Source organism: Giraffa tippelskirchi, chromosome 14 (genome assembly GCF_054371585.1).
Source record: "Giraffa tippelskirchi isolate mGirTip1 chromosome 14, T2T-mGirTip1v1.2.pri, whole genome shotgun sequence".
In the NCBI taxonomy this organism is placed as follows: domain Eukaryota; kingdom Metazoa; phylum Chordata; class Mammalia; order Artiodactyla; family Giraffidae; genus Giraffa; species Giraffa tippelskirchi.
This window is the reverse complement of record NC_137288.1, coordinates 57,442,132-57,454,776: the sequence shown is the minus strand read 5'-3', so window position 1 is coordinate 57,454,776 and position 12,645 is coordinate 57,442,132. Positions and strand designations below refer to the sequence as shown.

Here is a 12,645-nt window from a genome sequence, read left to right as displayed (position 1 = left end):
TGATACCATTTATATGGGACTCATTTAATCCTCTTTTTAACTTACAGCTTCTAAACAGGTAGAGAGCATTCCCTCTGACCTGTGTCAGCTGAAGGAGTGCATTAGTGTCTTGTTCATGTTCACTAGGAGAGTTAATGAAGATACTCAGTTCCATGATGATGTTCTTCTCTGGCTGCAGAAATTGGTAACGAAATAGACATGGTAGTCTTTCTATTATTTCCCTGATAATTTAAGAATTATCTCTTATATCCTCATAGTTTTTTCTTCAACAGCTTATTCAGCTAATTCGTTTAATGTGTTAGTGACATTTATTTTTTTGCTCATGACACACAGAAATAAATTATCCTTATCTAGTGCCTTATTCAGCACGTAGTGCTTTTCTCTCTGATGAACTTTATGTTCAGTGATCTCTGGTCTTCAGTTTTGGAGGAAATGGAAATGTGGGAAGTATGCTAAATTTAAGACTAGATGTGTATTCAGAGTGTAAGTATGTTGTTCATATTACTTTTGTTTAATCATATGTTAATGCTATACTTAAAATTTTTTTTTTTAAGGGAAAAGAATCAGGTTTGGGGAAATTTGGGAAAGATATTAGGTGTGTTATGGGATGAGGGGTTGTTTCTTGATTATGTTTCTCAATGGGGCTCCCTTGGGTGCTTCTTTTAGGTTCATGGTAGAGTTCTTAGATATGGGCTTAGGTTCTAAGCATACTTACTTGGATTGAGAAACTTACAAACTGGAACTAGATTAAACTACTTGACTTATATCTATTCATATATGGCCAGGAACATTAGTGTTTTGTAATTTGCCAGATACTAAAAATTGGGTTTGCAGAGAAACTACTTATGATATTTTTATCATAGTGCTCATAGATTCTTAGTCCTCTGTGCACCTCTGTGTAGAAACTCAACCAGTCAATGGTGTATCTTATGTTTGGTTACTTGTTTGAAAGAACACATGTATTTAAATACCAGATAAGTGATTTCACTAGGTCTCTAGAAATAGTTGTCTTTATAAACAGTAAAACTGTACGTCCTTTGTTGTTTAGGTATCAGTGTTACAAAGAGTGGGCTGTCCTGGAGACCACCTCTTCCTTCTAAACCATATTCTTCGATGCCCAGCTGGTGTTAGTAAATGGGCGGTTCCTTTCATCCAGGTATGATGAATGACTTTCTAATTTTGAGGAGAATGGGGGAGATTTTGTTAAACATTGTTCCTGAAGAAGTTGCTCTCAGAAATAAGCCTACTTAAAATATATTGATATTTAAAATAAAATTATTAGGATATATCCAGCCTATATTCATAGGAGTTATTATGCTGCAACTTCTTGGGCCACTGAAAACTGGTAAGTTAAGGTAAAGATGCAGAAGTTCAGTTGTAGTGTGGCATGGTAGTTTCAGTAGTTTTAATCCTATAAAATTTCTGTGCAGGAAGGCTTGCTAGGACTTTTTTCTGTAATATTCAACATGAATATTGAATATTCAGCATTGAATATTCAATAAATTCAATATTGCTAAATTAATCCATCCTGCACAGTAGTTGGTGCAGATAAAAAAGAAATCACCAGCATCTCAGAGTTCTTTAACACTAGCAGAGATCTCACGTCTGCATGATCACTTTAGGCATCGATTGTATGGTTTATGGTTTCTCCTCTCTGCTGCTTGCCTTTGGGTTGTGTTGTTACTCATCGCAGCTCCTTCAGATGGGTGGGTAGGAGCCAAACATGTGCCAGGTTCCTTCTCCATTTTATCTTTTCTCTGGTATTTCTGGTGGCAAGAAATTTGAATCGTTTTAGGTAGAAGGAAGTTTTTTTAAAAAAATCTCATCTTTGGATTAAAATAGCAGTGTCATCCTCCTTCCCATATTATTTCAGGTAATTGATGTAAATGACTGAGCTGCCTCTGTTCTCTGAGTGCATAGAGCCCAGTCAGTACTGCCAGGTAACCCCTGAGGTGTTCTCATTCTTGTGGATGAGGAGCCAGTTTCACCTCTGTTTTCTTAACAGCTCCCTTGTCAGAATGCTGGTGAATTAAGACTGTGGCTACTTGGGTTGTTGGTTTTCTGCAGTATGCCTTTTCCTTTTCTGATTTCAGATCAAAGTGTTGAATAACCCATCAGGAGTCTTTCATTTTATGCAGTCCCTTGCCCTGCTGATGTCTCCTGTCAAGTAAGTGTGGAAGAGCTTCATAAAGTAGAAATTAAAATGTTCTGTCAAACAGTTGGCTTTCTAAACTGCCCAGATCCACGCAATTGCTAAGGGAAGAGTCAGCATTCCAGAATTTAACAATTCAGCTTTCCTTGGGGTTTAATACCCTTTGTCCCAAAGTGACCCTCTTAACTGCTTTTTTTTTTAAATTGATTAACTTTTTTGGGTGCCCTCTTTTAATGGATCTGCCATTCCGGCCATATATGTCATTGTAGTGCTGTGGGGAGAAAAAAAGTTTCTTTCCTTCGAAGGAGAGATTTAGTGGCAGAGGTAGAAAAGCACAGTCAAAGAGAGTCAAGTGCCAAATTGTATGGAACTATGATCGATGCTTCCCAGGTGGCGCCAGTGGTAAAGAACTCACCTGCCAGTGCGGGAGATGCAAGAGACACAGGTTTGATCCCTGGCTTGGGACGATCCCCTGGAGAAGGAGATGGCAACCCACTCTGGTATTCTTGCCTGCAGGATCCTATAGAGGAGCCTGGTGGGCTACAGTCCATGGGGCTGCAAAGAGTCAAACATGACTCAGCTGTGCACACACACATGATTGATGCAGTAGAAATGAGTAAAGAGTAGAATGAAGTAGTCAGAGGGTTCCAGGTGAACGAGCCAGATTTGAAGAATGGAGCTGATTTCAGCAGGAGAGGAGTAGGGAGGGCACTGGAGGGGGAGAAGTGAGCAGTGGCCCAGAGTACAGGGAAGTATAGCTGTGCAGGGGGCACGTCGGAGGTCAGCTGGGCTGGAGTGAAGAGGTGTGTGGGAGATGGTAATAAAGATGAACAACTAGGGGGAGTCGTATTATAGAAGACCTAGAAATTAAGCGAGTTTTGAGATGGTCTGGCTTTTGTAGCAATTGAAGGTTTTTGAACATGGGTAAAAGTTGTATTTAAGGAAGATTAGGGTGGACTGGAGGTAGAAGATGCGCTTCTGCTTCACTGTGTTATGGTTGCAGAGGTCTGGCTGTCCTGGCTCTGGAGCCCAGTCCAGCATCTAGAGGGTGCATCCTTACGTGGGGAGAAGGCAGGCTATGTCCAGGTGACCTAGAACTGTGTTACTACCACGGGCTCTTGATCCAGGAAAGCCTGTCTTCCTGGAACCTGAATTGAGGTGATGGTAGTGGGAAGGAGAAGGTGGGAAACTGGAAGGTCATCTTCACAGGAAAGGATTAAGAAGCTGATTAAATAAGGAGAATGTGGGAAAGGGGTGGCTCAGACTAACTCTGTAGAGTGTGATTCTGACTTACTGAGAGGGTGTTGGCAGCCCTCAGAGACTGGAAAGAAAAAGGAGACCTGTCAGGGAAGGAGGAAGATTTGAGGTCATTGGGGTTTACAGGAGGACACATCTGAGTGACAGCTGCCAGTGGACACGAGGAGCTCTACGGCTGGAGCGCCCCAGGGCGGAAGCTGGAAGTCACGGAGGAGAGCTCCTGGTGGAAGGACGGAGTGGATGAATTTCCAGGGTCAGGCCAGAGAGGAAGGAACAGAGAGCTGAGAACCCGGTGGTGATTTCAGAGAAGAAACTTCTCTGGCTACACCAACTTGTTAGGTCCAGCCAGCACCATGTGAAAGCCTGGCTGGCAGGAATTCCCCTAGATTCCTCTCTCTCACCGCCTGGATACAGGGACGATTCCTACACGTGTAGTTTAGATGTGCTTTCCCCCTAGCCAGCTTCTGCATTACCTGCAGATTATCCTTTATTCAGTAAAGCATGTTTCCTGAACACTTTGTGAGCCAGTTAGAACTCAGGTACCACGCATTCCTGGGTGTGCGGAGGACCCACTGGAGGCGGGCACTGTGCTGGCATAGCCACTTCTCTTTACTGACCCAGGAGGGCCATGGTCTCTATGCCACTGATAGTGAAGCTTTGGTCTCCTTGAGTTTTAGCCAGTTATTATTTCTTGTTTTCTGATCAAGCCACTTGGAGACTGGGTTGATGTTGACTCCTCTTCAAGGTGAGTAGACAATCGAGAATGCACGCGGTGGGTTCTCTGTGTTTGTGTTTATGTGATTGGAGTGGTTTCCTTTGTCCTTTAGAAACCGAGCCGAGTTCCTGTGCCACATGAAGCCCAGTGAATGGAATCCATCCTCGGGGCCTGCGTCCGGGACGTGGACTCTAGTAGACGAGGGGGGAGAAGAGGTAACTCGTCATTTCTGCAGCGTTTTGATGAATCATTTCTGAGCTCTCTCATGTGCCAAGTATCATTTTAAGCACCTCTCTTGTATTAGCCCATTTAATTCTCCCAACAGCCCCAGGAGGCAAGTACTGTTTTCATCCCATATTAGAGATGAGGAAACAGGTGCAGGATGGGGGTGAGGGAATTTGTTCCAAATCACAAGTCTGCTGCCTCCCTTCTCCATACCATCCCTGTATAGCTGGGAGAGTTTGGACCTGGAAGTGTTTACATACTACATACACTTTCTATTAGGATTTTCTTTCATGTAGCATCCATTTTCTGGGCTTGGGAATCTCACCTACAGATACTCTGAGCCTTTCTAATAAAGAGCTGGATCTTACTAAGGTGGGCTTCCCTTGTGGCTCGGCTGGTAAAGAATCCGTCTGCAGTGCGGGAGACCTGGGTTCACTCCCTGGGTTGGGAAGATCCCCTGGAGAAGGGAAAGGCTACCCACTCCAGTATTCTGGCCTGGAGAAGTCTGTAGGCTGTATAGTCCATGGGGTCCCAAAGAGTCGGACACCACTGAGCAACTTTCTTTTTTTTTTCTTCACGTGAAAAAAGATTTATTTTAAATTCACATAAAATACATTCAGAGTTAAGTCTAAATTTTTATCATTTAAATAATGTAAAACACAGAGGAGCTTTTAAAGATGTACAGTCTCCATTATGTCCAAAAAGCACACATTAAAAGCTGTCTTATAATTATTGATCATCACCTCGTTGCCTTAAATTTCTAGACTTTCGATTTTCAATTCTTCTCTTTTTTTTCCCTCAATTTTATTTTATTTATTTATTTATTTATTTTTTAATAAATTTATTTCTTTTAGTTGGGGGCTAATTACTTTACAATATTGTAATAGTTTTTGCCATACATTGACATGAATCAGCCATGGGTTTACATGTGTTCCCCTTCCTGGACCCCCCACCCACCTCCCTCCCTATCCCATCCCTCTGGGTCATCCCATTGCCCCGGCCCTGAGCCCTTGTCTCATGCATCGAACATGGAATGGTGTTCTGTTTCACATACGAGAATATACATGTTTCAATGCTATTCTCCCAGAACGTCCCACCCTCACCTTCTCCCTCAGAGTCCATAAAATTGTTCCATGCATCTGTGTCTCTTATTCTGTCTCGCATATAGGGTTATCGTTACCATCTTTCAAATATCGTTACCATCTTTCAATTCTTCTCTTTATGAAGACTGGGGCCACTCTGTCTGCCACAACTCCAAGAGAAGTGACTGTTTTTTCTTTAAAAACCAGTTGGGGTTCCCCAGCAGCATCAGCCTCCAAAGTTGATACATACTCATTTTCAGTGCTTGGAAGTTCCAAATCTACCTCCTCGTGGGACTCAACTTCTGGTTTGATTTCCTGCCATTGTCCATATGGGTTTGGTTTTTTATGAGCTTTGGGTTTTTCTTCACTTGGACCTGATGAATTCTTCCCTTGGGTATTTTTTTCTTTCTGTATTTCTAGTTCAGTTCTTTTATTACTATTTTTATTTTTTTCCTTAAACTTTATTATTAGCTTTTGTGTTTCTGTTGGGATCTCTTTTTTTTTTTCCTTTCCTGCTTCCTGTTTGACATCAGACTCACTATGTGAATCTGATGATTTGGACTCTTCTAGGGTGCCAAGTGACTCTTCATTGACTTTACTAGAAAGCAGATCACCGGAGTGTGGAATGAAATCATCAGGTTTTTCCCATCTGGATTCCCCTGTTTCTGTATTATAATAATAGGTATAGCCATCTTCACTTAACCCTTCTATCCACACAGTCTTCCCTGTTGCCTTTTTTAAGTTTCCTTGAAATCCTTCAGGTTTCTCCCACTGAGATGCTCCTGTGATAAGATCATAATAGTAATGGTGACCCTCAGAGGTTATGCCTTCTACCCATCTGCCCTTTGAAGGGTCTTTTTTCTTTTTCTTCTTTTCTTTCTGCTGATTTGATGCAGAGGTGGGTGTGACAGTGCTGGTTACTGGTGACACGCTTGGCTCTGAGATTTCTGACTCTAAGCCAAGCCTTTTCAAATCCTCTTGGTATGCTTTTAGGGCAGCTGCCTCCATTGCAGCAAACTGCTTTGCTGCCTTTTCTTCTTCCTTTGCCTTATCCAGGCTTTTCTGTTTATTCTCTCTGATCCTCTTCGCCACATTTTCTTTATGATCTTTCCTCTTTCATGAAATTCAATGCTAGGCCTATTGTCCACGATCCAACACTTGCAGTAATCACAGAATTTCTTTGGTTGTGACTTCCAGTAGTCTGCCATGACTGGACCGGGCGCTCCGCGGGCCGCCCCTGGCCCCCGGCGGAGGCTCGCGTTCTCCGCACGGGGAGAACCGGGCCCCCGCTCACCAGGAGGCCCAGCGGAGCCTCGGAGCGCGGACGCGTCCCGCCGAACCCAGGGCCCGCGTTCCACGGCTCGAGCAACTTTCACTTTCACTTCTTACCAAGGTTCTGCCTTAACACTTATAAACTTTCTTATCTAGATCTTCTCATTTGATAGAAGATAATTTCCTATTTTTAGTGAGAATTTAATGATCAAAATCCAGTTTCTCAGGATGACCTTTATTGATTTTTCTTTCTACTATTATACATGGCTAGTGTATTGGTAAGTATTTTTTTTCCCTTCCAGCTAGTTATCTGCCTGCCCTAGTGTGTTTTTATGGTCCAAATTCAGATTTGACATGCTTGTCCAGGGTTGGCCAGGAACTGAATTTACTAAAACCCCTTCTCTTTAAAAGGAGTTGAGAGTTTTCAGTGGGCAATCCTTAGAATGACATGTGGCAGCTGTGGGATCATGTCTGTGTATTTACCCAGCTGTTCATTCAGAAGCAGGAGCCCCTTCACACTCAGTGTGCTCTTCCTGGGACTTGTGGGAGGTGGGAGATGGTGGTAAATGATGTGCAGAGACCGAACAGTCCTTCTGGAAAGAGCTTTTCGGGTGCCAATTGGTCTTCTAAAGATTGTGATGGAGCAGGGTTCCTCCCCCCACCCCCCCCAAGACTGGTCTCTCCTGAGAGAGGAGTCTTTTTTTCTTGTTGGTTTCCTGCATTTAATCCCAAAGATGGGTAATGGTTAAGAACTCTGGAATGGTGCCTTAACTCTCGCTGGATGTTGAGTGGATTCCAGAACCTGGGCTGGGAACGCTGGCAGTGCTGTTGACTCAGAAAAGGCACCATGCATCGCCGCATCAGTGATTTCTGTTTGTCAGGACCACCTGGGCAGCCTTGCCCCAGTCTACACCCAGCTGTCCAAATGTTTAAAAGCTTCCACGGTGACGCTGACCTACAGCCAGAGTGGAGAACTACTGCTCTGGGTGGAATTTCTGAGGCTCTTATTTGCTAACTGTTTAGGGTGTGTAAGAGGGTAGAAATGAGTGGCTTCAGGAAATTATGAATAAATTGCATTAGTCCCTTGTTGAAATTGAGGTGACAATTCTTCAGGATCTCTGGGTCTTTTTACAGTATTCCTCTATTCTTTTTTTAATTAAAAAAAAATTAAAAATTATTTACCTATTTTTGGCTGTGCTGGGTGTTTGTTGCTGCACACAGGCTTTCTCAGTTACAGCAAATGGGGGCTGCTCTTCATTGCAGTGGCTTCTCTTGTTGCAGAGCACAGGCTCTAGGGCACTCGGGTTTCAGTAGTTGTAGCTCATAGGCTCAGTAGTTGCAGCAAGCAGGCTTTAGTACTTGGGCTCAGTACTGTGGAGCATAGGTTTAGTTGCCCTGTGGCACATGGAATCTTCCTGGACCAGAGATTGAACCCGTGTCCCCTGCATTGGCAGGCAGATTCTTAACCACTGGACCATCAGGGAAACCCCAGTATTCCCTTTTGAATGTAGCATATTTTAGGATACAAATCAATTTGGTTTCTAAGGAGACTTTAGTGCTGTGTATCAAACAAAAAGGGCTTCCCTGGTGGCTCAGTAAAGAATCCACCTATAATACAGGAGACGTGGGTTTGATCCCTGGGTTGGGAAGATCCCCTGGAAAAGGAAATGGCAACCCACTCCAGTATTGTTGCCTGGGAAATCCCATGGACAGAGGAGACTGGTCGCCTACAGTCCTTGGGGGTCTCTAAAAGAGTCATACTTGACTTAGTAATTAAACAACAACAGTTGAATAAAACCCCCCAACTATTTCCTGTATGTGAGCTCTGTGTATGACCACTGTTACTTTTATCCTGTTTTCAGTGATGCTGATTGATGACAGAACTTCAGATATCCATAGCAAATGCTAATTGCTTCTTGATAAGTCAGTTGACTATTGCAGTAAACTTTAATTTGGGGGAAAGAAGAGGCTTATAGATAAAATAACTTGTACTCAAGTGCATGGTTCTTTAATTGATATTGTCAAAGCACTGCGATTTACAGTGAGATCCCTATTCTAGAGGAATTCATCTTCTTTGGGCTAGAAATCTAATGAGAGCAGTTTCAGCCACTGAAGAATGGATATGACTTGGTACACATAAAATTGTACTTGCAGTGTTAGGGGATTTACAGGTCATCTAATAGAACTGATAGTATAAATACCTGTCCTGGAGGAGAAGTCCATGAGGACTCATGAGAATACTGCTCGTGTACCACTGAGACCTGTGATAATGCAGCTCCTGTAACTCTGGACCGTGCTGTCATCTTGTCAAATCAACTGATAAGACTGCATCTTTTTCCTTAGGATGAAGACCCTGAGACCAGTTGGATTCTCCTTAATGAAGATGACTTGGTTATTCTTCTGTCACAGTTCCCATTTCATGAACTGTTTCAACATCTTCTTGGGTTTAAAGCAAAAGGTAGACTAATTTCTTTTGTCATATATAAAATGTGGTAGTGGCAAGCTCAAACAAAGGAACTTAAGGTCTTATATCTTGGGTGGGCTCCTGATTTTGGGTTCCTCTATGCCTGGCTGTACTATGGAGAGATGATTGTGTTTCTGTGGTGAGGCTTCTTTTCCCTCTCTTGTGATTGTAGGTTCCTCTGTGGTGCCTAAATACAAAAGGTCGACTAGCTTGCACATCTCCCAGCTTTAATAAATGGTTTTGGTTTTGCACTTCATCTCAAGTTTCCCGTTTCACGTTGGTATAGGAGCCAGAGCACAGGATTCACCATCTCGATTTTGTTTCTTCCTTAATGCGTTGACATCCATATCTTTCAGTGTTTTTCCATTGTAATTGCAATTTTTTTCCTTTTCTTTGATGAACTTTTAGGTGATTATTTACCCGAAACAACAAGACCTCAAGAGATGATGAAAATTTTTGCCTTTGCTAACTCCTTAGTGGAACTTCTGGCAATGGGGCTAGAAACCTTCAATAGAGCACGCTATAGGCAGTTTGTCAAGCGAATTGGTTATATGATCAGGTAATACTGCTCTTGGTATATCTATTAGCCCTGGTTAGTCACAGACAATGTATAATTGTGATGGTGGGCATTTTATTGGTACAGTTCATGTCTTATTTCTCATAAAAGTAAGAATTTTTTTCTTCACCATTTACTAGATGGGAATTTTAAACACTTCCAGTCAGAATATTTGGTTAATTATCTCAAATTTAACTGGTTTGCTAGACAGTTGTTCTTGCAGTCAGGATCTTCATAGCAGTTGGGTTTACCTTGGCCAGAGAGAAGGTTGAAGAAAATACAGGATCTTTCCCCTCCTTTACTCTCTTCTCTTCTGCTTCCTAACTTTTGCCTGGGAATTGTCATGTAGCTGTGGAAAATTGGCAGTAGCTCTTTTGCACTATTATTTCCCTGTTTTCTCTCTTATTTACTCTTATTCTGATTTCTATAAAATACCAGAAAATTGCACAGACTTCATCAGTGGCTCCTGTATTTGAATTGGGAAAGTGTTGTTATTCATTTGTGTGAAAGATAGGTTTATATTTTTATTATCAAATAAGTAAATTCTGAGAAATGTACTGCTTTTCATTGAATTAACTTACATCCAAGAGGATTCTGTATCATCAATTGTTCTATTTTTACGGTGTATATAAATACATAGTTATTTCATCCAACCTCCCTTACCTTGAAAGAAAACTTACAAAAAACTACAAAACTTCCCTCCTTCTGTACTTTTGTTTGTAAAGCATAATTGATTTTAATTATTTCAGTTATATATCCATTAGATTCATAAAGCCAGGTAATGATATAGGATGCCTGGAATTCTTGAACTCTCTGCAGTCAGGCTTTTCCTCCCAGCGCTACCCAAACAGCTCTGAAGAATGAAGGTGCTAATGAACTTTGTGCTGCTGACTAATCCAGTAGCCACCTCTCAGTCTTCATCTTGCTTTATCTCTCACACAGTTCATATGGCAGCCTTCATCACAGATGGTCGCTTTTCCTTAAAGCATTTTCTTTGCTTGACTTCCAGGATACCATGTTCTCCTGTTCCTTTCACTGGCTGTTCATTTTCTGCCTCTTTGGTTGTTTCAGTCTCACCTCCTAGACTTCTTAATGTTGGAATGCCTCAGGGCTTCATCCCTGGACCCCTTTATCCAAACTTACTTGGGATTTCATCCATTCCCATGTCTTTGAGTATCATCTAAATATGGTTAAAGTTCTGTGTTCTATTTCCATTTCATACCTTTCTTCTAAGCTTGTATTGAATATATCCAGCTGTCAACTCAGCAGCACTTGGATGCCTTATGATCATTATAATTGAATAGTCCCCAAATGGGCTCACTTTCCCCACCTCTGAAACTGCTGCTCTCATAGTCTTCTCAGTTTCAGTAAGTGCCCGTTTTTCTGGCCAAAGCGCTGGTGTCATCGTTGACTTTTCTATTTATATTGCACATCCAGTCTAATGGTCAATTCTGTCATCTTTTCCTTCAATACACCATCTTTCAGCAAACCTAAGATACATTTTGTGCACCACTAAGAAAGAGAAAAATGCCACCAGATTATGGTGGCATTCATTCCACACTCTTTCATTCCACACTCCGGTGATCTGCTTTCTAGTAAAGTCAATGAAGAGTCACTTGGCACCCTAGAAGAGTCCAAATCATCAGATTCACATAGTGAGTCTGATGTCAAACAGGAAGCAGGAAAGGAAAAAAAAAAAATGTTACGAATCTTGATGCACATTCTAGTTGTAGAGATTAAACCGTGAAGGGTGTGCATCCTTTGAATTAATGAAACATGCTGCTCCTAGAATCCAGCCTCTGATCACCATGTTCACTGCTGCCACCACAGTTCATTTTTAGTTCTGTCTCACCAACTATCACAATAGCCACCTGACTTGTCTTCCTGCTTTTGCCCTCCTTCCCCGCACCCCCAGCTTATTCTTACAACAGCTACCAGTGTTTCTTGTAAATCATGAGTCAGCTCATATCACGCCTCTGCTCAGACCCAGCTGCTCCCAGTCTCATTCAGAGTAAAAACCAGTATTCACAGTGGCCTACAGGACTCTTCATGGCTGGTTTCTTGTCTCTTTGATTTCCTCTCCAGCCATTCTCTCTCTCATTTACTTTACTTTAGCACATTGGCTGCCTTGCTGTTCCTCCAACACAGTGAACACACCTCAGAGCCTTCACACTGGTTGCTCCTTCAGCCTGGGTGCTCTTCCCTTAGAGAGCCCGAGACTGCATTCAGTCTTTATTCATGGGTCCCTCTTCAGCAAGGCCCCTCCTCACCAGCACGTCCGAAAACCTTTATTCTTCTCTCCTACTGATTTTTCTCAGTGTCACTTACAACCATGTAACAGACTGTGCATTTTATTTTGTTTATTGTCTGTGTGCCCTCCACTCAATGTCAGCTCCTTGAGGGGAAGGTTTTGTCCCTCCATTGCGTCCCCTTTAGCACCTAGAAGATGGTATGCAACAAAGACGTTTTGAATAAAGTAATGTTTCAAATGTAATGTAAAAATGCCGGTGTTGAGTGCGTTCACTCTAAGTGCCGCATTGTCTGTCTTCATGCTCAGGATGACCCTTGGTTATGTGAGTGACCACTGGGCCCTGTATGTGAGCCACAACCAAGGCTCGGCATTGGCCTTGCAGCCCTATTCCATGGAGAAACTACAGATTGAATTTGATGAGCTCTTTTTGAGAGCTGTTCTACATGTCCTGAAAGCCAAAAGGTAAGATGTATGATGATAACTGTTGAGAAATAGCTCTCTGGTTAGTGAGGAAGATTGGACTGAAAGTCATTGACTGAAGTAGGGTTCTATAGCATCAGCATATTTCATCTGTTTTTTATCTTGAGTTAATGCTTGGGATTCAGTTTCCTTGTCTGTAGTATTGCCTGAAATGATCTCTTTCAGGTTTCTTTCAGTCTTAAAAATAACCT

General features: G+C 42.3%; 2 protein-coding genes across 3 annotated transcripts in view; one reads left to right on the top strand and one right to left on the bottom strand.

The window, feature by feature from the left end:
• EPG5 (ectopic P-granules 5 autophagy tethering factor) overlaps window positions 1-12,645 on the top strand; it is a 129,742-nt gene that overhangs the window by 15,146 nt on the left and 101,951 nt on the right. For both annotated transcript variants that reach the window (XM_081563333.1, XM_081563332.1), the window contains exons 4-10: window positions 48-184; window positions 1,049-1,156; window positions 2,094-2,167; window positions 4,237-4,339; window positions 9,047-9,161; window positions 9,576-9,726; window positions 12,281-12,436. In XM_081563333.1, the coding sequence (XP_081419459.1) occupies window positions 48-184; window positions 1,049-1,156; window positions 2,094-2,167; window positions 4,237-4,339; window positions 9,047-9,161; window positions 9,576-9,726; window positions 12,281-12,436 (844 nt within the window). The remainder of the gene's footprint in view (window positions 1-47; window positions 185-1,048; window positions 1,157-2,093; window positions 2,168-4,236; window positions 4,340-9,046; window positions 9,162-9,575; window positions 9,727-12,280; window positions 12,437-12,645) is intronic.
• On the bottom strand, window positions 4,987-7,871 carry LOC145534934 (WW domain-binding protein 4-like). Its single transcript, XM_081563335.1, is given in 3 exon segments — window positions 4,987-5,141; window positions 5,573-6,537; window positions 6,540-7,871. Coding segments are annotated over 3 exon segments (1,128 nt in total). The 5' UTR covers window positions 6,640-7,871; the 3' UTR covers window positions 4,987-5,078.